General features: G+C 43.8%; 1 protein-coding gene across 4 annotated transcripts in view; it reads right to left on the bottom strand.

The window, feature by feature from the left end:
* ABCC4 (ATP binding cassette subfamily C member 4 (PEL blood group)) overlaps positions 1-24306 on the bottom strand; it is a 235102-nt gene that overhangs the window by 27695 nt on the left and 183101 nt on the right. For 3 of the 4 annotated variants that reach the window (XM_087865049.1, XM_045810951.2, XM_045810952.2), the window contains exons 22-27: positions 23754-23873; positions 22457-22567; positions 21398-21498; positions 20093-20284; positions 11807-11962; positions 1922-2011 (exon numbers count right to left, since the gene is read on the bottom strand). In XM_087865049.1, coding sequence (XP_087721175.1) covers positions 1922-2011; positions 11807-11962; positions 20093-20284; positions 21398-21498; positions 22457-22567; positions 23754-23873 — 770 coding nt within the window. The remainder of the gene's footprint in view (positions 1-1921; positions 2012-11806; positions 11963-20092; positions 20285-21397; positions 21499-22456; positions 22568-23753; positions 23874-24306) is intronic. The other variant, XM_087865048.1, reaches the window with a different exon arrangement.

The following is a 24306-nucleotide window of genomic DNA, read 5'->3' as shown; positions in this document are numbered from 1 at the left end:
GAAACAACTATAAGATGAAATATAAGTTATAATCAAAGTTCTAAGATAGTTTTTATAGGATTTGTCTCCTAATTAACATTTCTTCATGGTCCTGGAACAGTGTGTTTCTAGAGTAATTTTACTATCTGAGAATCTATGAGGAGAGAGCTCAAGCTCTGAAACAAATAGAAAAATAATTTACCAGTAATTCCTGTTTTATTAAGGTGTGTCACAATTGCACCATCAAATTTGTCATAGGAATTCAAAAGCAAATCAATGGTCGTCCTATTTTTTTTTTTTTTTAGATTTGATGGCTAACTGTTCTGCTCACCTCTTCTCTTCTAGAATTTCACCGGAGAAAGACTCACCAAATTAAATGAAATCGGAGATCAACTGCTTTCAATTAGGAAGAAGAAGGTGAAGTAATTGGCCCAACTGAGGCAAATAAAATCCCTACGGTTACTGGAAAGCAGGGTGGGTGTGTAAGACGCAGCACTGACATGCCTTCAGAAACCAGAAATGACTGGCAGAAAATCGTCAGGCCTCCAACGTGGCCTGCTCACAGTCAAAGCTCGTCTAGAAACTGGAGGAGCTCAGCTTTTCCTGGAAGGGTGACACTCAATGACAGACAGACTGTCGCAAAACAACAACAATGTGAGCTATCAGTCACTGGGATGCGTGCAATTGTTTTTAAAGAAATAAGCCACATGGTCCCCAAATGAAGAGATCAAATATTTACTGCTTACTTATTAAGTGCTGACTTTTTAAAAGCCAAAGATGCAGCTAGGTCCTACGAGGGATTAGAAGTCTAAGGTTTAGGGGCGCCTGGGTGGCGCAGTCCTCTGCTAGGAGCCTGCTTCTTCCTCTCCCACTCTGCCTGTGTTCCCTCTCTCGCTGGCTGTCTCTGTCAAATAAATAAATAAAATCTTAAAAAAAAAAAAAAGTCTAAGGTTTAGAAGTCTGACATGGGGGCGCCTGGGTGGCACAGCGGTTAAGCGTCTGCCTTCGGCTCAGGGCGTGATCCTGGCGTTATGGGATCGAGCCCCACATCATGCTCCTCTGCTGTGAGCCTGCTTCTTCCTCTCCCACTCCCCCTGCTTGTGTTCCCTCTCTCGCTGGCTGTCTCTATCTCTGTCAAATAAATAAATAAAATCTTTAAAAAAAAAGAAGTCTGACATGGTTTCCGCCATCCAGGAGCTTAGAATCAATTTGCAGAATTAGGGCAAACACACAAAACAATTAGTGTCAAAACATACAAACCAAAAGCATCCTAACAGCCTAAATCCTTTCCATGCGAGGGCAAGGAAATTCAAAGAAGTGGTTCAAACGATAGGAAATACTACACAAATAATAGAAAATCCTCTAGACATGGATAGTATCCGTATTAAAAACGTAGCAAAAGTTGCAGGGTTCTATTACTTCCATTTACTCAGTAGCATTAAAATGACATGTTTGCCAAAAGTAACTTTTACACATTCTGTTTTACTTTTATAAATGCTTTCTTATAAAACCTCAAAGCATTTTATCAGTATGATTTCATTTATCTTTCCGTTAATAATGAAAAACTATTATTGTCTTCCTTCAGTGGATGTTCCTAAGAACGGAGAAGTTCAAATGAATGTTGCAGGCTAACTGGTCACTAAAACTTGAATCCATAAATACAACTTCCAGTTTAGGGCTTGGCTAAAGACAAGTAAGATAATGTATCTAGTTGCTTTGGATTCTAGGAAGAAAGTTACAATGAAAACATGAGACATTTTATTTTTGGTTTTCATCATCACCAATACATACATTTTAAGTGTATCCAAGTCATCAATGCTCTCTTGGATGCTGAACAAAGTAAGTTAAACCAGTAAGTTCCCATTAATTACCTGCAAGGTACCATAGGAACATACACACATACTGATGGTAATAAGCTTAATAATTACATTTTATAAATTACCTCCGTTAAGGCATTCCACAGTTCCTCATCCGTATGCTCGTTAAAGGGATCCAGATTTTTCCTCATTGTTCCAGTGAATAAAACAGGTTCCTAAATATTCCAAAATAGTGAATGTTATTACTGTAGCCTCTTTTCATTTTATTTCAATGCTAAATTCCAGAACAGAATTAAAATATAAAACCAAAATTCACTATAATCATTAAGGTTGCAAATGCCTGTTGACAAAACAGTATCTCTATTAATTTTCCACTACACAAAGTGTGACCCAAAACATCTTCCGGACCCCTGAACACTAACAGAAGAAACTGTTGAAGTGTGTCGTCTTAAGAAGAAACTGAAGAAGAGAAAGGAAGATTTGGTTTTTCGAAATGCCTTCCTAGCAGTATCTGCTTCAACAGGAAAAGCACGGATGTAATTATTAAAGGAACATTACATCAAGAGAGCTACGTAAGGTCACTGTTGCTCCTGGTGCAACACCGGAACACACGGATAGTGTGATGGGTGGACACCTGTGACTCAAAGCAAAACTGGGAACTATGTTCACAGGTGCACTGATGAAGAAGCTAGGGTACTTCCTCCACTGGTAGGACAGTCTTCTGGGATGGGGAGTCTCTCTCCAGGGATGAACAGGACACCCTGTTTTTTGGCCAAAGAGAATGTAAACAACTGGGCCCAGCGGCGCCTCTGTGCATGAGGAGGTGCCTCTGATTTTGCACCGGCTCATCCCCACATTATCTTGTCTGTGCATCAGGATTCCATGCCTCACACAACCTCGTTATTAGCTGCAAGGGCAGGAGAACCTGAAACCCATTGTGACGTGCGTCATAATAAAATTAATTTAAATAGCTCTTCCCATCCATGTGCTTGAGTAGGAGCGACAATTAAATGACTCTTGCGATATATGCCTCCTTCTGGGTTTCAGGAGAGAATCTGGTACATGAGCTTATGTAGGCCACATACGTTTTCTTCTGGAAGGCTCTGGTAACCCCGGCCAAAAGAATATGGGCAGCAGAGAGGAGCCCAACTGGCTACTTTCAGGGTGGGTGCAAGAACCATGAGATGCACCGATGTGGGGACAAGAGAAGATCGGACCCTTCCACGGGCATCCAAGAACGGCTCAAGGGAGTCACCAGCCTCAGATCTCGCCTGACCTCGGGGCTGGACTGTTCCTCCTCGCTTCTCGAAAGCCTGAGAAGATGAAGACGGTAAACTTTTCTTCTCTCTAGCCATGAAGAAGAGTAACACTCACAGGGCCCCCTGTACCTTCTTTCCCCGTGCTCTCAGTCTTAGGACTGGGGAAGGGGAAGTGGATGCAGAAGACAGTAAGTGTGCACCAAAACACATGCCTGCCTCAAGGCAAAATCTAAATATTCAAAGACACTTTAGAAAGGGCGCTTTATTTTTACAAAGTAGATTAAGTGGCCCATATGCCCCCAAAGCACTGAAAAAATCACTGGTCATACGCTGTTGCAAAATGATTCCTGAACTGACAGACCCCAAGACCCCAGTTCAAAGTCTCCCTTGAAACTATTGAGTTTGGGATCAAAGACTAAACCATCATCTAAGCAATGGTAAGAGTTCCTCTCCAGGGGGGAGGAATCCTCTCCAGGGGGGTAACAATCATTGTATTTGATATTTCAAAGTCTTCATTCATTCTATTTCAGAAATCCTTCAGATTCTACCTTATCTTACTCTTTGTAATGATCAATTCCAACAAGAGTTTCACGAGCTAGGCATTTCTCCTCCTCCAGCTGATTCCCTGGAGATTCCAGAGAGGAGGAGGGCTGCTACCCATCCTTCCTCACGTTCTGACCCTCGTCCTCCTCCCACCAAGGCTCTAAACCACGGGCAGTATCCGCTCTGGGGCCCAGACGGAGAGACTCCAAGGACTGGTGTTTGAGGAGGGAAAGGGGCTGAAAGAGAATGGGTTAAGGAATCAGCTTCAAGACCAGAGAAGGGGAGAGATGGTCTCTTGGCTTCTAATAACCACAAGCCTGTCGAGGTGCATAGGACCCAAATACGTTTCCCTTCACGTGCCTCCCATAAAGCGCACTCCCACGCAGTTAGAGGTCTAGGATGCAGTGCCCCCTGGTTTTCCAAGTACATCCTGCAGAGGTGTTACCTAAGCTAATGTACAAAAAACGGCCCTGTGTTTAAAAGACAGACTTTCCTTCCTTTGTTAAATGCTGCAAGGGCCCGGGATTCACAGGTGCGGGAGTCAGACTTTCGATGGTTCCGGAGAACACGCATGGGAGCACACGTTCAAAACTGGATCACCTATTTCATCCACAGGAAGGGTCTCTCTCGTCACCTCCCTCACCTTAAGGTCTTGAAAAGGCTGACTCCCTCCAAAGACTGGGGGACTAAAGTGGGATTCTTTGCAGAAAGAGGAGTTGCTCCCCTTGACACTGAGCTGCGGCTGGTCTAGGCTGAGCTCGAAGCAGACACCCCAGGTACCCGCAGGCCCAAGGGAGGCTCTGCTCATTATCAGCGAGTCACCGTGGTCATCAAAAGAAAGAAATTAAATGTAACCGTTTCCTATTGCAATCAAGGGTCACCACTTCAATCTCGACTGTCAATGTAAAGGGAAATAGTAGGCGATTACTCATGTTTACTTAGCAGTCATTAGAAGAAAAGAGTTTAGTAAATTAGAGTATTTTTCTTTGTTACGACATGCCAAATATATATTTCAAAATGAGTACGATTTCAGTCAAAACTTGAATGAAGGGAATGATTTATTAGAACATTAACTGATTGAAGCCGTATTTTTCTTCAAAACCAGCAGGCAATTTGTTAACAATGTCTGTCTTAATATGCCAATGTGTTTTATGCATGGTGTTCATTTTGGTTTCTATTCATTCTACTTTCATCCACTTGCCAAATAAGAAACCACTATATTATCTTCAAAAGGTAATAAAAGTGCTCACAGTAGACACACACTGCAGCAGCAGATAAGGGTCAAATTAATTATCATTTCTGATAGATACTATTATTTAAAGTACCCACCTCCAAGCAATGAAGTTAATACACTAATCTTATAAATAAATGTTGTAAAAATGTTTGCAGGCAGAACATTTCAGTGTCGAGATTTATGGACGGACATACACCCTTCATGTAAACATATAATATGTACTAAATATATTAGCCAAAGTATATTTTTTTCTGAAGGTACACAATTAAACCTCATTTAATAAGAGTTAGCTGGCGTGGTAGAGTTAGGAAAACAAATGTTCTTGTTCTGTGTCATCTTTAAATGGAACCTTAGTATCAAATCTGTTTTTCATCAGTTTAAAGTTGACTTTTTTTTTTAATCCTTTGTGCCACATTCAGTAATGTTTTCCTTTGTTACCAATGGAACACAAGTTCCTATCAGCCATGTGACCCAAAAATAGCCACTCTGAATCAAAGCATTTAGTGTAGTAAATTGATAATCCCTCGACACAAGAGTAAGAGAAGCACAGTCTTACTAGGCCTTTTGTACATGCTATTGGAAGACAAACCTCTCATTATCCTAAAAAGAAACACTACCCACTAACCTTCAGAAGCTTAAAACGACCCTGGTCCAAGACAAAAACACGTACAAGTGGTTACAAAGCAGGCAGATAAAGTACAACACTTTACCGTACCCTAATCATGTCAGCCCCCAACCAAGAGCCTGCCCTTGACTAAAATGTATCTTCCAGAGTGGCTGCTGGTCCTGGTGCTAACAGCTACATTTTCATTTCTAATCAGAGGACCTTTATTAAGGGCAGCTTGTCTCTCTGTTCCAAGAAAGAGAATCACCTGAAGGAGCTTTAAATCTTGCTTTCTTTTTTTTTTTTTTAATCCTGTAGCCTCTGAATGAACCGATCATCGTCCATATTCAGAAGAAAAGAACATTGTTTGCCAACAAAGGGAAAAGAATTTAAGTCCTGTAAAGTCCTCTTTCGATACAAAAAGGTCAGGAGCTCCGGGGAGCAGTTCCCTGGGCTTAAATGAAGACTTCAGTGTCAGAAACAAAAGGCTGACTCCATTAGGCTAGAATCCAGTTGTATTTCTTTACTAGTAACAGCATACCCACCTCTTCTCTCTCTGAGTTTTGTTCTCAACAAGAAAAAAAAATAGAGGAAAGAAAACCAGGTAAGAATAAAGAAGTCTTAAAGAGACAGCTCTGGTTAACCTTTTCCGCCTACGGAAGATAACCCAGGCAATAGAAATACCAAAGGAGCAGAGTGGATGGTTTAAAAAATACCTTGCTTTTGCTTTGATTTTAAAAAGTCTATTAAATGTAAAAAATGAATCTGTTTAATCATGATAAAGATGATAGCTGTTGATCTGTGCCAACCCTTGGGGTGCAATCATAAATAAAGAATTTGCATGGAATCACTTTTCAACTGAAAACATTTTCTTGGTGCCAAAAGGAAAGGGGCCTTAGATGCAGAGAATCCATCCAAAAAAGTTTTGAAATCCATTTTTGCAGATCCTTTCAGATAAGCAAGCTATTCCCTAAATATAATCTCGTCTTGCTGCTCTCTTTGGGGAGCATGGTTAACTATTTCAGGTCGTGAGCACAGAGGGAAGTGTCCATTTCGGCGACTTGTTCTGTTTGGAAATTTAGAAAGTGCTTTCATTTTTTTCCTGAAATTATACAAATCGCGGAGTATGTTAAGAAGACAGTATTTGTTTTTGAACATTCCCTGCGGGATTGGCCCGAGTGTCCCACCATTTGTGCCACCACTCCCTTGCCGCTTGCTCCGATGTCGGGCCTGGCTGCGATCACCTCTCCCCCAGATCTGATCTCTCACAGAGCGGTCAACGGTGACCAGGATGAGCCCGGGAGAGTGGGACCGCCGTGGAAGCTCCCGGCTGCAGCCAGGCTCCCGCCGAGCACGGAGCCAGGGAATGACGCAGGCCTGGCTCACCTAAAATGGGAACGCAAGAAAAACAAACCTCCATTCTCCTTTGCAGAGACTGCTCCAAACTTCGTAGGTTCCCTAAATCAGGGTGAGACACAAGGACGCTGCTTCCTGTTCATTTGAGGGGGAGAGGGATGGAAGCTGTCTGCGCTATGGACAAGTAACTTTAAGTGACCAGGCCAGCAGCCCTTCCCACTTCTGCAGTCAGACACTGTAAGTAGAAAGGGCTCTTAGGTCGAGCGAGGTATGCTTTCCAGTCCCCACTCCTGATGCTCGCCCATGACATGGAAGTGAATTAACCCCTTTTCCTAAACTGATTTTCTTTTAGTGCTGAGTGTGCCTGAAGTTTTTCAGCAAAAGGCACAAGTGTTTCAGCCTTTCAAAACCACCACTGTCCCAATGGGAAAAATAGCACCAGGAGAAGTGTCTTTTTATTTGGCTCTCTATTTAGTCTCCTTTATCGTGGTTTTTGGAATCCTTTTTGAGTGGGGTAGAAAAAAATGGGTGATATCGGAAATCATTCAGTTCCAAACATGTACTGTATAGATATTTGAAGTCAGACAGTCCTGAGTTCTGATTTTATTAATATTTATTATCATCTGTTTATTAGCTGTCTGACTCACGGTATGTTATGAGCCACCCCCACCAGCCTTCACTTCCTTTCCAGCAAATGGGGCAAAGCCGGCAGGGCCGCGGTGAGAATCGGGGCCACCCGTGAGGCTCCAGGCCTGGGATTCATCCGTAGCAGGAGTCCGGCCAGGCAGGACAGGGAGGAGAAAGTGCTTTTGCAAACTGCAGGTGCAGCCAATGGGTCATGAAATCAATTTTGTGTCTCATGACCATCATTTTGGTTTTTATATGAACTAGCATAGAATGGATATAATAGAAAATATGAGTGCAGGGCACTAAGAGTGATAGCGTGTGGGGAGATCCGTGTTTCTGCACGTGTGTGTGCACATGCGTGCGTGCAGGACCGTGAGGTGCAGTCGTTATACTGTGGACGGCAGTCCCCGGGCACTATGGGCCCCAGCAGGGCAGTCGGTGGCTCGGGATGTGGCGTTGGGAACCTCCCTAAAATAAATACAAACCCTGGCTCTGCCGCTGATTGGTGTAACCATATCCTGTGAGGATGGATTTGGGAGACAGTAGGGAAAGAGGCCAAAACACGTGAAGGATTCCATGAACGTTAGGCGGTATGGATACTTGTGTCATCTGTCAGGACGACCAGCAGCACCAGAGCCACATAAATGAGAGACAGCCTCCAGGAGAGGCAGGAAATAGCCAGGCGTGTGGGGAGAGCTGAGAAAAAACATCAGGGTCTTCGGGGGGGGGGCGCGCCAACTATTAGTGGGGTACAGAGCAGTGGTCAGGAAAGAAGCCCTGGGAGAGGAGCCAGAAAACAAAAGAAAACAAGTGATCCTTCTCTCCTCTTGTTCCTGATGAGAAAAGCATTGGCTAGGGTTCTGTTCCATTTACCCTAAAATTCACATCACACTCACTTTTTTTGTTTCATCGTTTACATTTATCGAAACAAGCTGGTTTCTGTGATAAGCAATAGATATAAAAGACATCACTGAGGACCACAAAAACGTAAACAGAAATTAAAGCACAACGTCGCTCCAGAGCCGGTTCCTGCGTTTACTTAAGTAACATAGTACCGGGAAGGCTAGTGGCCTGATCCTTAGTAATACTACTTACTACTTACGAAGCATTCCTAGAGCAGGGTATGGGGCCACCAACATTTTCTCATCCCGTTAAATCTTCAGGACAAATCTGTGAAGCAGTAATTACTAGACCTGGTTTAAGGACAAGGACAGTGGACCTTGGAGGCTAAGTGACATCATCAAGGTCACACACTCGTGAGACAGACTCGGAATAAAAACGTGGGTCGTGTTGACGCCTGGTCAGCGCTCTTAAAGATTCTATCCCTGGCTGCCTCCTGCAAGATTTCCTGGGACCCTTTAGACATTTTGCACAGTCTCTCAAGACTCGCTTTCATCAACCAACGTTGAGCCTTAGAGACAAAGGCACATAAAGTGAGAAAATAAAGACTCTGTGTTTACAATGGTTGGTGATCATTATCTACATGGATACAAAGCTTAGTACTGTTTTGTAAGCACAGTCTCTGGAGTATGCACGCACCTCGAGCATGCTCAAAAGTAGGGTGGGAAGTTATGGAAGAGAACCAAAACCTGGTGATGTCAAGGTGTATTTAGTCTTTGCTCAGATGTGCTTCCAAAACATTAGTGGCAGAGCCAAGAATCATCTAACGTTATTTCTTTATTTATACAGTTCTTTTAAGTACACAAGCATACAACCATTTCTTATTAAGAAGCATTAAAAATAATGCTGGACATGTTCCTAGATCCTTTCATCCAAGGACATGAAAGTACTTTACAGACACGCCCATCATTTCTGCAAACTGATCTCGTTTGGCCCATTTCAGAGATGGGTAAAACCAAATTATAAAACTTGGGAATTTCAACTCATTTATTTTCCACTGGAGTCCCTAAGTCATGAATCTACTAGCCAGAGGGAACTGTTAAATACAGGGATTGAATGCGCTGAAAATTTCTTTCCATTTTTTCTGAAAAGGGAGATCTTTAAAAAAAAAAAAATTTTTTTTTTTTCCTAATGGACAAAATAGGTGAAGGGGATTAAAAGGTCAACTGGACGTGTCGTGTTGACCATTTCATAATGTCTATAAATACGGAATCACGGTGACGTACACCCGAATCTAATACAATACTGTATGTCAATTATTCTTCAATTGAAAAAAAAAAGAAAAAGAAAACAAAAGCATAGAAGCATCAGGGATAGGAGAGCTCTTAAAGGTTTTCTAATTGTGCTAAAATACACACAACACAAAATCTACCGCCTGAATCATCTCTGAGTGAGTCAGGTCAGGAGTGTTTCAATACATTCACATCGTTGTGTAGCTATCCCCACCGTCCATCTGCAGAACTCTTCATCATTCCAAACGGAAACTCTGTACCCATTAAACACTAATGCTCCATCCCTCCCTCGAGCCCCTTGGCAAACACCATTCTACTTCCTGTCTCCATCAAACTGACTACTCAGGTCCCTCATAGAAGCAGACCATACGGTATTTGTCCTTTTGTGACGGGCTTATTTCACTTAACATAATGTCCCCAAGGTTCTTCTGTGCTGTAGCTCATGTCACAATTTCCTCCCCTTCTAAGGCTGAATAATGAGAGTCCACTGTGGGAACACACCTCCCTCGGCTCATCCATTCATCCACCCCAGGACATGTGCATTGCTTCCACGTCTCGGCTCCTGAGAACACTACTACTGTGAACATGGGTGTACAAATATCTCGTAGAACTTCTGCTTTGGAACTGCTAACAGGATAGGATATATTTCTATATGATCACTCATACATGATTCTATTTTTCATTTCTTGAGAAAACGCCATTTTGTTTTCCTCAGGGGCTGCATTTTACACTCCCACAGGCAAAGAAAAGGACTTCAAATTTTTCCACAACCTTGCCAGCTATTTGGTGTTTTCTGCTGTTTCGTTTTGTCTTCTAAAGTAATCTCTATACCCAACACAGGGCTCAAACTCACGACACCGAGATTAAGAGTCACCTGCCCTCCTGACTGAGCTAGCCAGGTGCCCCAGTCTTTTCCATTTTATTGAGAGTAGTGACTCTAGTGGGAGTGAGGGGGCATCTCATTGTGGTTCTAAAAGGGGTATCTTGATTTTGATTGTGAAATTAGTTAGAATAATTCCAATTATTTCAGAGGCCAGTGGTAGGCGGCAACAGCTATACTCAACCTTAAGAAAAAAGTCCACATTCTCCTCCGTTTTGAGTGCCACATTCTATATACTTTCTCATAAACAGGCATTTACGAGCTCTTTGTATCCACATGCCAGGAAGCACATTTGCATGGCTTTCTTTGTCTATGTTTCTCATCTCGTGTGTGTGTGTGTGTGTGTGTGTGTGTGTGTGAGAGAGAGAGAGAGAGAGAGAGAGAGAGTTTCTCAGCCTCCCTTGATAGGCAAATGATTGTAGACTATAACAAAACCCCAAATGAAAACAAAACAAAACCAGAATCAGTTAAGTCTGGAGTGGAGTATGTGTAAGGGCCAAAGCAGAGCGCAGCATGGAAGACCAGTCCCCAGGGCTGCAGCCGCAGGCCAGTGTGCACGGGGCCTATGCTGCCCCTGGCTATATACTTGGAGGACAGTAGTTGCTCAATAAATAATTTCTGAATATTTATTGAAACTGAACAGGTGAACCACAAGGAATTACAGGAGCTTGTACTGTGCATAATTCAATCTCTGGAACGTTTCCTAAAAGTCACACTTCTATTAAGAAGCAGAATAAGAAAACAAAAACAGGTGACCATACGCACCGAGCCAGGCCTCACAACGGCTCTGGGAGATGGTACTAGGAGCTGCCTTGTGAGGGAGAGAAACCTGAGGTCCAGAGAGCCGGCTCTCCTTATTCTGTGTTCTCACTATTCTCTACTGCCTTCTGGTCAAAATTCATGTAGTAATGGCTAGATTCTTAGTCTCCTCAAAGCATCTATATGCACAGTAATGCTCAAAGCCCAACAGTTTCACAGCAAGCCCTCCATGGAGACTATTACCTTTGAAAAGTTAGCTTTATTTCCTACAGCAAAACTGTAACATTAAAACACTTAAAACCGCTTTTTCCCTAGAAGCCTCTCAAGCGCTAAACAAATCATTCGTCATTCTCTTTTCAGAATTAGGTGTTTATCAGTGGATAAAACTGTGGTACCTGGGGAAGTCTGAGTCCAGAAATTTCTCTGGGTAAGTTATTAAATCCAACACACACACACCCTGGGATCAGATAAAAATACTTGCTGTTAAAAATATACCCTATTGGGGCAAAAGGATCAGCTCTTCATTTTTTCTTTTTAAAAAAGCAATACAATTAAAAGCAATTAAACTTAAGTTCCCTTAAAAAAAGAACACATGAGAATGCCCTGACTTGTTTACCTGAGGTATGATGGACATTTTCTTCCTTAGATCGTGAAGCCCAATTTCAGTTGTCAAGATCTTATCAATCCAAATTCTACCTTCCGGTTCTGACAATCTAAAAAGGGCCGAGATGAGGGAACTCTTCCCAGCTCCTGTTCTTCCCACAATGCCAACCTGTAAAGAGATCCAGGAGGTATTAAGAATAACGATATGCAACATACCTAGGAGAAACTCTGGTTGTTGAAGACGGATTAAGGAAGTTCTATATTGAATGTGGTCCGAAAGAGTTTCTCAGCTTTGGCACTGTTGACATTTTGGGTTAGACAATTCTTTGTTGTAGGAGCTGTCCTGTACATTGTAAAGTGTTTATCAGTATCCCTGCCCTCTGCCCAGATACCAGTAGCAACCCCCAAATTGTGGCAACCGAAAATGTCAGACACTGACAAAAATGTCCTTTGTGTCCCAGGGGGGTGAGGGTGGGGGAGGAGTGGGGTGCACTGTCCTTGGGTGAGATCCATTTGGTCTAAAGAAAAGTTAAAAATAATACAATCAGCCCACTGGCAGTGAAAACCCAGCAATCTCCTCGGCGGCTTGTAAGTCATTTTTAAAATTAGCGTTATTCCTAGTGTCTGGGTATTTTGAACCTCGATAATTTCTTGGATAATTTTACACAGATATCAACAAGTCAGAAGCGTTATACATAAACAAGTAATCATTTCCCCAGAATTCTACCACCTAAGAGGAATTCTCCTTTGGTAGAACAACAAAAACATTTCTGGTATTAAATGGTTACATTACCTGGTTACATTCCGTCTCAAAAGGAAACATCTTAAAATTTTAAAATGTAAGTCTCAGCGTCTTAAAAAACAGTAGCCGGTACTAAAATACCCATAATGAGATCATCATCGACAACAACAACAACACAAATAACATTTACTTTTTATATGGGGCCTTTCATCTGAGCAGTTCAAAAGGCATTTTGCAAAGTAATTAATACTCACAATTACCCCCTTGGGAAAGATCCGTGTCCAGTATCAGTCTGGTTATTAGTACCGAAGCAGAGAGAAATTAAATGCACTGACAAGATCAAAGCACCAATATAAAGCAGGTAAAATGCTGGTCAGGAATGAAACTGTATTGTACAAAACTGATTTTTAGCTGTGTGCATTTAAACCCGTAAGCAGAAACTGGCTGTTGTTGGGGGGTTTTTTTTAAACACCAATGAGCTTGCCCAACACCCAGCTACAAACTCCCTGGTGGGAGCTTCCCAGGCGATGATATCATCTCATCTAGGTATCTGGAATCAATGAAGGGTATAAGATACACTTTCAATCGTTTGTAAATTCATTCAGTAAATTTTTAAAACTCACAGCTTTCAACAGAGAAGAACTTTCTGAGCACTGATTCTATGCTGGGAACTTTACATATCATCTCAACGGAATACTTGCAAAGTTTTAAAGCTTCACTTGTATAACTATGGGTGGCATTTCAAAAGAGAGCCTAGCTTCATAGAGATAAATGTAAGGAAAGTGTCTGTGGCTAATTTTATCATCTGTATAGGCATTTTGTATCTTACGGTAAGTCCTAATTTATATTTCACAGATGGGTCATTTTCTGCACATGGGTAGGTCCAAGAGCGCGCACGCGCGCGCACACACACACAGCTCCCATGTTTCTGTGTATTTCTAGGTGTTTGCAAATGTAAATCAACACATATCAAGATACAGGCAAGAACTGTGTCTCTGAGAATGCGTGGATGTTCCCACGCTATCACCCCAACTGAAACGCATCCATCCGTGTAAACTGGAACATATGCAGACTTTAGTAAAGGGCCGGAACATGGCAGGGGGCACGGACAGCTGCCCATAACCACAGGACTGTGATCGCCAAACTCAACTGAGAATAAACACAATAAGGCAATTCAAAGAAAACCAGGTTCTAGCTATTTCTCTCTATTGTTCAGTCATCCAAACCGTAGCCCATGTCTTTCACAGTTCACTAATGGGCTTTAACAACTTCCCATGGAAAATATCACCAAGACCAATAAATTTACATATTCAAAACCAAACAGATACTTCAAGATATTCTTATTTAAGCTGATTTACAATTAACGCTTTATGTTTTCCCAACGAGGCTGAGGTTGGTTTCTGTCAACCACACCAGCACGTGAGACACTTGTATCTGGGTCTCTCTTTATAGATCAGTCAACCTGATTAATACCCCATTTCCCACTCAAAACAGCTGCTTTTTCTAACTTCCCCGTCTTAATCTCATAACTCCTTTCCTAGGCTCATGGGCTCAATGTGTCCACCTTACTTCTAGCTTCCTCCTCGTCTAGCACGGGACCAAGCCCTCAAGATTCTACCTCCACAAGCTTTCCTGACTCAGTCCCTCACCTGACTGCAAGGCTGCATGACCCTTGAAAACAAAAAAACCAACTCTTCTTAATCATAATCCGTGAGAATGAATATAAAAAGTCAATAAATACCAGGCATAACCCCAGCCCTTTGATTTAAAACCATTCTTCAGATGATATATTTTCTTTCCGGACCTTTGTGTATGTGTGTGTGCTTAAAGATACAAGCTCATAGATTTAAACAAAATGAGATTAATACGAACCTCTTGTAGTAAACTGTTTGCACTTAATATTTCAAGAGAATATTTTAATGGCCATGTAATAGGAGAGTATATGTGATCATTTAACAGACCCGCCCTATTTGTGGATATTTGGGCTGTGTCCAATATTTTGCTATTATAAATAACTGTGTTAAATATTCTTGAAGCTAAATCTTCGCAAGCAACTCTAATTACTTCCTTAAGATAAATTCTTACATGTGGAATTGCTGAAAAGCAGGTATAAATATTTTCAAAGGAGGCTGGTAAGTAATGCCAAGCTACCCTCTAGAAATAGGATACCAATTTTGACTCCCACCTGTTTCCCTGCATGTTAAGAAGCCTGGGTGTTATAACATTGCTTTATTTTTATTTATTTATTTTTAGAGAGAGAGTGAGTGTGTACGTGAGCAGTTGGGGAGGGGCAGAGAGAGAAGGGAGAGAGAATCTTAAGCAGGCTCTACGTCCAGCACCGAGCCTCGATCTCAGGACCCTGATGATCATGACCTGAGCTGAAACCAAAAGCTGGACGCTTACCCAACTGAAACACCCATGCACCCCTATAACTTTGTTTTAATCGACACTCAGTTTGAGTCCAAAAAGTGGACTCACTTTCCCCATTACATCTTGCTAGGAGTCACAACAGCTACTGGCTTCCTATCTCCCGCCTCTTCCCACCTCGGTCCACGTGTGCTCGCTCACTTCTCAGACGGGGTTTCTGCAGGACAGCCCTGAGCCTCTCACACTGTCCCAGGAAGTCCCTTCTATGAAAGCATCCCAACTGACTCTCCATCCTTAAATTGCCGGCAGTCAGCTCCCTTGGGATTTACTAGGACGTTGCAAGGATCACACATGCAAGCCTGTGCCACACACCCGGTCGTTCACTTCCCCCAACGCTCTGCAGGGGCTGGATCCTTCGTTTGCGGATCAAGGCATCATGCCTTTGCTGATGCTGATCCCACCACCCCGAATGTTCTTCCCATGCATTTCCACCTGCGGAGATCCTGCCCGCATGTCACCAAGTCTATCTCAAATGCCTAATTCCTTGTATACGCTCTTCCTGTTTCCACCTGTGCGCTTCTCCCACACAACAGAGGTAGACCATCTTTTTCTAAACTTCGATAAACATTATGACTGCCTTCTAGCTTAGTTAGTAGCCAATTTTATACAATTTTGTCCTGGATTCACCTTTGCGTTATTTTTATTATATGTGGCGTCCTGTGCCAAACAGGCATTCTGTACAGAATTGAGGCGTTTAAGCCAGGATGGACAAATGTATGGAAAATCTCCTGCAACAATGATGAGGTACAGGTACTGGGCAGCGAAGACAGACATGGCAAATGGATCCTATCACCACAGAGACGAACGCAAATGGCAGACAACAACATCCGCACTGGAGTGGTTATGGCCATGCTACACCCCAAGGCAGTGATGGCTATCGTTGTCCGAACATGTTTGTCACCAGTCTTGGAGCTGGGGGTCTCATCCTGTTCAAGTGTACAACCCTAGATGACCTATTACTTTCATTTTGCAAAAGATCAGAGGGAGGCTTACTAAGACTAATTAGCCTGCCTGAAATAACAGAGCCAGTAAGGGGCAGAATGGCACTGAGAGCCAGGTCCATTATACACGGACGGCCTGGCAGCTCACTGCATCCCTCCACCTGGCTAGAAGAAAGTGGGGACAGGACAGGTGTGGTTGCAATCAAGGAACTGGCCTATCTTACTGATCCTACTGCCTGACGTTTGAAGCGTGATGTGGATACCAGGGAGTGTTACATGGGGGGTGGGACAAAAGACCTGACGTCTCTGAGCAAAAAGGATACCCGTGCTCAGGTGGGCACCTACAGCTGGAGAAAGAAGAGAGGCACAGAGTGCCTGGGAAAACAGGCCTACTGCCCTGCTTGGGGCAGTGAGATGAATTTTTCATCCCAGCAGGTGGTGAAAGGGCCTCAGATACTTTGCTACACATGGCGGTCTGTGACTCCAGGCCCAAGGAGGGCCCAGCCTGATACAGTACAGATGGACCCTGTAGAAGGGCGTGGGGGGGGGGAAGGCCGTACAGCGGGAGGAATGCTGTCTGTGATGCAGACAGACTTCACCAAAAGGACAAACTGATGCATAAACTTAGAGTCATACAGAATTAAATTATAATGTAAATTCATAACTTACAGAATATAAAAGTAAATAAATCTATATAGGATAGGGATACAGAACTCTCTAGAGTGTCATGATGAGTCACAGGAGTTGGGTAATTCACAAGCCCAATTTCAAATTGTCAAAGGACAATCACCCAAAACCGCCTATGGGAGGAAGACTTTTTACCAGGGCAGGGGCTCGATCAAAGGGAATTCAGAGACCAGAGGTCTGGGTGGGCTTGAGAGTCAACATTTCTAAGAAGCTCTCAGATGATGCAGGTACCACGGTCTGGGCAGCAAGGAATTAGAAAGTCAGCAGGGGAAGTGAGACAAACTGGAGGGAGGTGTGGGGTTTCTGAGAAGGCATTATGTAAAAGAGGAGAAAATGTAGGAAACTAATATTTTTGCACATTATAGCAAGGTCTAGTACACATCTGTAAAAATGTATTATCCAAGTAATAGCTCTGAGCAAGAAAAAAAAATAACGAACCAAAATCAATCTACCTCTAGAGCTGGAAAATGCTTTAAAATGGCCCAGTACTCTTTAAAACGATCAAATCAACCACAAAATCACCTAAATGAAAAATGCAGCCAGTGTTCAGAATCTAACCAGGAAGCCCAGGGTGCTATTTACCTCATTTTGGTTCTTTATTTTTAGTTGTTATTTCTTCCATGAATTAGAAACCTGCTTAGTACCTATTACATTTTCCTGTTTACTATAACTTCGAGGAATCCGGACAGGAGAGGAAAAAGCTGGAAGAGAATAAAGCCGCCCCCACCCCCCGCCCGTCATCAACCCTGCAACAGTCTGCCTCGAGCAAATACAACACCAAAAGATGGGGACAATGGCGTCCCTGCATGACAGGGCTGGGGCTGGTGGGCTTTAGCTCCACAAGCAGTGACGTCACGTCATGACTGCATGGCCTGGGTATAATCACTAATTACATAAACGGAGCGGAAGGGGACATGGTCCATGCACCAAGAAAGACACAAACCCAAAGATACTGTCAGTATTATAACTATCTCCAAATTCAATCCGCCCCCCAACACTGTGGAATCTCAGATAATCCTATGATTTTTGGGGGTGGGGGGTTTAAAGACGGAAGAATACAAACCTGTTACGTTTCTAAGTTTACCATAGCTTCTTGGGTAACTCAGTGTATGGCTTCGAGGGAAATTAAAGATGCGTGCAAATTAACAGAATTATGTCTAGAATGTGCATTCTGACGGACACACGGTCTGCGAGCAAGCTAGCATCCCCGACGGCGCTGGTACGGACAGAACCAGCTATGGTTAACGTTCTTCGGACACGGCTGCTCTCATCGTCTTCAGATCTGCCAATGGGGCTGGAAATAATGAACCGCCAGCTTTTGCCACGTGACTTACTAAAGCTGCTCACTGGGTATCATTTGGGCATTAAGCCGAACATTTATTCTTTCATGTCACAAGGGTATAATCATTAAATTATGGCTACGGTCCACTAAATGGGTGTGTGGTAGAAAGAGCTTGGAAGAGCAGGTCTTCAAGTGTTTAACGCATCTTGGCTGTTCGCAGGAGCCGTCTGGGATGCTCGTATGTTTTCATGACTGGTTTGCTTCACACTGCGTCTCACTCGCTCACCGTCCCCGCCAGCAGCCCCTCGGCACCCACGATGTGCCCTGCAGAAGGACACTTTCGGGGGAGCGAAGATGAAAATATGCAGCCTCAGGGTACTGTGAGACAGCGCCCGAATTACAAAGCCGGCTGGGAGAGCTTCCCTTTATTTGTTCATTTTCATTTTTAATTCTTTTTTTTTTTAACCTGTGGTCACATGCACGTAACAGAATTTACCAACCCAGCCACTGCTTCCGCGTACAGTTCAGTGGTGCTAAGTACACTCATGCTGTCGTGCCACCAAGCTGCAGAATTCTTCTTCCCTTGCAAGACTCTCACACTCCATCCGCGTGAAACACGAACTCCGAGTTCACTCTCCCCCGGCCATCACCATTCTGCTTGTCTCTACAGATCTGAGCAGGTCAGGAATCTCGTGTAAGTGCAATCAGACCGTATTTGTCCTGTTTTGTCCTAGAGCTTATTTCATTTAGCATAATGTCCTCGAGGTTCTTCCATGGGTCAGAATTTGCTTCCTCTTTAGGGCTGGATAATATTCCACCATATGGAGGTACTACACGTGCAGATCCGTTCCTCCACCGATGAGCAACTTGGGCTGCTTCCATTTTCAGCATTCGTAACGCCGCTATAAACGCGGGCGTACTGTAAACGCTCTCATATAAAAATACATAAGATGCCGTGGAAGAATTAAGAGTCTCGTAGAGGCAGATGCATGAGTTGACAGAAAATGAGACGACTTTCACCAGCCCGACGACAGAAGGGAAGGGTCTCCGGAGGCAGAGGGGCCGTGGGCGCATGCTGGGGACAGGGAGGACAGGAGGCTCTGGCAGCAGCTGCACGATACTCAGGTGGGGCTCTGGCATGCTAGGAGTTGAGGCTGGAGGGCGCCTGGTGGCTCAGTCAGATAAGCGTCTGCCTTCGGCTCAGGCCATGATCCTAGGGTCCTGAAATGGAGCCCTATATCGGGCTCCCTGCTCAGTGGGGAGTCTGCTTCTGCCTCTCCCTCTGCCCCCACCGCCCATACCCATCTCACGCTAGCTATCTCTCTCTTTCTCTCTCTCTCAAATAATAAAAAATATTTGAGGAATTGAGGCTGGAGAGGTAGGTGGGGAAAGAGCTTCTAGTCTGTTCTAGTTTCACTCCTTCTTCCAGAGCCTGCCCTGGTGTGGGCTGAGGGATCTGAGGCCCATTGCTGGTGAACTTTGACACTGGCAAGTGCAGGTCACAAACCTCTCAGTGCTCTCCTGCGTGTGTCAGCCCCCTTGGGTTTCCTTTTGTCGACTTTGAGTGAGTCTCTGAACCCTTTCCTGCCTCCTGCTGGGGGCTCTGGCTCCTGAGCCCTGACTGGGTCACAGATACCAGGCTCTTCTCTGGTGGCTGAGACCTGGCCATGCAGCTCCAGCTCGAGTGGACCTGGGGCCTCGCTATGGCTCTGCCCCCAGCGCACCGAGACTGGGAGCTATCAGGAGGTCCCGTAAGAATCAGATCTGTGTTTCAGAAAAGCAGTCCATGGGTGGGAAGACAGGGGAATATGGGTTACAGGAGGGCAAGTCTACAGAAAGGGACAGGGACGGAGGGCTGTAAATAGAGGATGCCATGGGGGAGGAAGAGAAGGATTTGAGAAATACAAAGAAATAAGAATAGGTAGGAACTAGATATTGAAAACGTTAGTGGTGAGGAGCTAGGGTTGATGTCCAGGTCTCAGGCATGAATCTTTAGTGTGTCCTGGGTCAGCCCACCAACCACCATCAGGAAGCTCACAACACGAGGAAAGTCTGGCATCCCCATTCCATGGTCAATTTCTAAGAAAGACTTCCCAACAGGATCACCCTATCTAATTTATATCCAGGAGCCCTGTGACACATTCACCAAGATGCCAACCAGCAGACGCAGTGCTAACTCTTTTGTGGAAATTTTAAAGAGGCAAGATGGTTTAGACAAACCTTTTCCCTTGATTTAATGAGCACTGTCAGGTGCTTCAAAACCAGAGGCCCGTCTAAACTGTACGTGAAGTTAACATTATCAAAGACAATCGTGCCGTCCTGGGGCCAGTTTGGTGGAGGACGGTTCTGGTATTCCCAAGGAGCTTCTTTCTCAAGATCTGTGTACTCCAACACCCTTTCCACTGAAATCATCTGAAAGACACAGGACATCACGAGGCTTAGGAACGGAGGTTCTCACAGGTGTTAAGAGATTATAAATGAACTGTTGCTCTTTTATACCAGCTGGTTAGGGACATCTCAAGTCTCCATATTCCCAAAGGACAGGAGGTGGAGTCTGATGACGACTTTGATGATTTATAAACCTGTTCACGGTCCTGTAACACTTTCCCTAATGGCTACTTCCTTCAGCATTATGTTAAAATTAAAAGAATTACAGAATTATAGAGATTTCTAGAGAATTTTAAGGATTTATTTTATTTATTTTTCCACTTTTCACACCTGAACAAAAAAATACGAGGATTTTGCCAAAGAAAGGAATACTTGCGTCCGACAATCCGTAATCTGGCTATAGAAGAGCCATCTGTCTTAGGGGAGCTGAACTGGCTAAGTCATCAAATCTCATTTTAATGATTAGTCACCTTCTCTTCTATGAGAAGAGCACACTGGAAAGATTTCTTTCTCATTGTTTTTCTCTTTAGGAGAAGGTGCAAATAATCCAAAGAGGAGGTAATTTATGTACTGACTAAGGCCTCCTAAGCAACCATCCTGACACCTTTGACTAGCACACTCTGAGAAGGACCTTATTCTACAAGACGGGACACCAGCAAATTCAACACATACAAGAATAAATGCTAAAATGGGGCGGGGGGGGCGCATGCAAGGGGAGACACCTACTAATTAGACAAACACCCTCAAAACACTGAATTATTCTTTTATCAGGAATGAGGAATTACCCATTAAGAAACAAACAACAACAACAACAAAAAAAAAAACAGGCCTCTAAGAAATTAGCTTATATCCTCTCCAGGATTTCAGAACCTCCCTCCTACAGAGAGAGACATTTATTACATTTGAAGACAGTTTGTGGTTTATATAAAACCTGCTGACACAAGCACACAGAAGACTGAGAAAAAGATGTATATATTTTATTTTACGTTAACCTTAAACAGATGGAAGAAGGATCTAAAAAACTTGGTTAGCTACAATGTAAAAATAACAGTTTTAATATTTTACATAAGAAGTGCTTTTATGCCATTTAATGGTAGGGAGACTTGAAAAGGCTCAGAACGTTCAGATAAACATTACCATATTCTCCACTTCGGCGCTTTGCCTGACGCACCACTGGAACATCCCCATGAGTGTGAGGGCGTAGGACAATGCCAGGCCAACCTGCCCAGCATCTACAGCTGAAACAGAAAGAAGGGGAAGAAAATCAGCCCCATTCTTAATCCCGAGCACAAGTCCTTTTGTCACGTTACCAACAAGATTCCTTTATAATATTTAAGTACTTTGTATATAATGAAAGTAACAATTATACTTTTATTCTGATGATTAAGATGATAATAAAAATAGAAAAATCGTCATAAATTCAGAAAGACTATTAAATGAGCTTATTAATCCCAACAGGACTGACACACACTTGACTGTATTCCACAGGTGAGAGATAATGTCATTATTGAGACTCCCAGCATGACGGTTTCAAGAACCCTGTTAACCTAATTTCACTTTCTACGGCCAATGCAACCGCTGTTGGAAACCACTAAAAACAAGGCCATGGGTTCTGCGAGCCTGTGCTTTTAAATCTAGACGACTACTCTCACTGTCCCATTATTCAACATTGTGACTCAGCGTGGTTACTATGGAACCGTTAGGGAGAGGGAAGTCAAGCCATGCACACCAACACCTGCTTATCTGGTCCCCACCTGGCAGGGAGGACAGCACTCCTTCCCGCTGAGTGTCTTTTTCAACCCAGTGAACCAGGCAGATACGACCAAGAGATCCGAATAGCCCTCAAGTGAAAACCTAAAGCCCGAAGCTGGACAAAACGCATAACAGAAAACTTGGTTCTCTCCTCACAACAACCAGACGCCACACCGGGAACATACAGAAAGTTAGCTGCTAGGCCGGCTTGGTCCTCAACCTATCCGAAGATAGAAGGAACTCGTCAGGATCCAAACGGCTGCTCTGCATGGACCAGGCCACAGCATCACACCCAACCTGACACACGGCCAATGCTCTCATGCGATTCACTAGCACCAAGCAGTATACAGCACTGGACAAGGTGGCAAGAGTTTAATTTAATAACTGTAAACGCAGCTATAAATTGTAATCATGCCACAAATAGTTCCTCACATCTGTACTTACTTTTTGCCAGAATCAGGGACCCGAAGGCAACAACAACGACAAAGATGGCGCAGATGGCGTCCAGACGCACAGCGAACCAGCGGGATGTCGTCAGGAACAAGAACCAGGCCTCTGGATTTGGGGAAGCATAATAAGCAGAAGGAAGAAGCAGGAAAACCATGTTAACTACTCCGAATGAGGGAGAGCATTTAGCAAGGGTGAGCTCCAGGAGACTTTTACACAACACGGACGGCAAAGTTCCACACCTGAGGAACCTGAAAGTTCCAAAAAGCTAAGTTCTGACACAGGACGATGTATGGTCCAGGTAGGAACTGGTACAGTGGCTTTGTGGGAAGCATGCATTGAAAAATTCAACCCAGAGGTTACAACAGAAATAGGATCATTAACAAAACACATGGAAAAAAATGGGCTCATCAGTACATTTCTCACAGTGCCAGAGCTCAACGTGAAGCTTGTCCTCATACCTGGTTGACTGTTCCCAGTTCTCTGATAGCAGAGAGCACAGCTCCCACTTTGTTTCCAGCACCTTCCGTACTTACAGGGCCCTGCACACAGTGTTTATTCCTTAGGATCCAGTATCTCAAGGATCACTCTGCTGAAAGTACCTACTTGCAGCTTTCAAAGTACCATCTTATCTTCAAAATACAATAAAGATTGGAAAGATGGGCCAGGATTTTATAAACTTAGAGGAAACTCTGAAACTTCTACATAGCAAAAAACCTCACCGAGACAAAGAATAATACATATCAAGTGGGTAGCAAATCTGATCATCAGGAAACTGATCTCCTCAGCAATTTCTGTCACCCTGCATGCTCTGAAAATAAGAACAGGCCAACTACAATTTGTGGGCCAAGAATGGCCCACCACCTGTTGTTGTAAATAAAGTTTTATTTGAACACAGCCATGGCCATTTGCTGAGGTACTGTCCTTGCTTGTGTTCCTGTTACGACAGCAACACTGAAGAGCTGCGACAGACAATAACGCAAAGCCTAAAACTAACTATCTGGGCCCTTACAAAAAAAGTTGACCCCTGCCCTAAAAGGACAGAAAGCCACAGGGCGTGGTAATGGAAGGACAATGCAAGCCCCTGGGGGGGTGGGGGGGACCAAAGCATTGGTGTCTCAGGGGAATGGGGAAGCAGGCAGGAGATTCTAAGGAGTCATGGCCAAGAGGGGACGACGACATGCTGAGGAAGGATGTGGTGCTGGGCCAGAGGGAGACAGAGAGGAACTGACCACTAAGGACAAGAGAGAGAGCCTATCCCATCCTTTAAAACCATTTCCAGCAACTTACAAACCTGAATGCAAATCCTGGTGTGCGTCGAACAGTTCCTGGAACCTCTCTTCAGCTTTATATGCCCGGATGGTCCAGAGTCCCTGGAGAGAGGACGACAAGTGGGAGAATACCGGACTCCGTGCTGGGGAAGCAGAGACAGACAGAAAGTCAGTGAGGCTGGATGTGGGGAAACCAACTGCTTCCCGTGCTCTGTGGCTGCATGGCCCCCCAAAGAGCACACCCAGAGCTCAACGACGACGGGCTGCCTGGGGAAGAAGGGACGATGCCCCTCCTGGAGATGAACAAACATGTCAACCTTCAAACCCCTGGTCACACCATGCCTCACATTAAAGACCCAAAAATGCAAGTCTCTCTTCGAACCTATCTTTGAACAAATTCAAATCCTTGCTAGATTTGAATAACTAAATTCTTTCTTTGCTAACTCATTTGTCAAGGTCCTCCTCAGACATGGCCTCCCTCTATAACACTTCCCTGACAGCCCTTTGGAGGAAATTCTGTTTATTAATTTTTGAGTCACTGACGTTCTTAGATTTAATTCTGCTAGAGTACTCACC

Source organism: Ursus americanus, chromosome 10, assembly GCF_024610735.1.
Source record: "Ursus americanus isolate L20-20 chromosome 10, mUrsAme1.1.p, whole genome shotgun sequence".
NCBI classification, from domain to species: Eukaryota; Metazoa; Chordata; class Mammalia; order Carnivora; family Ursidae; genus Ursus; species Ursus americanus.
Note: the sequence above shows the minus strand (reverse complement) of the source record. Positions and strands in the feature narration are given on the sequence as shown.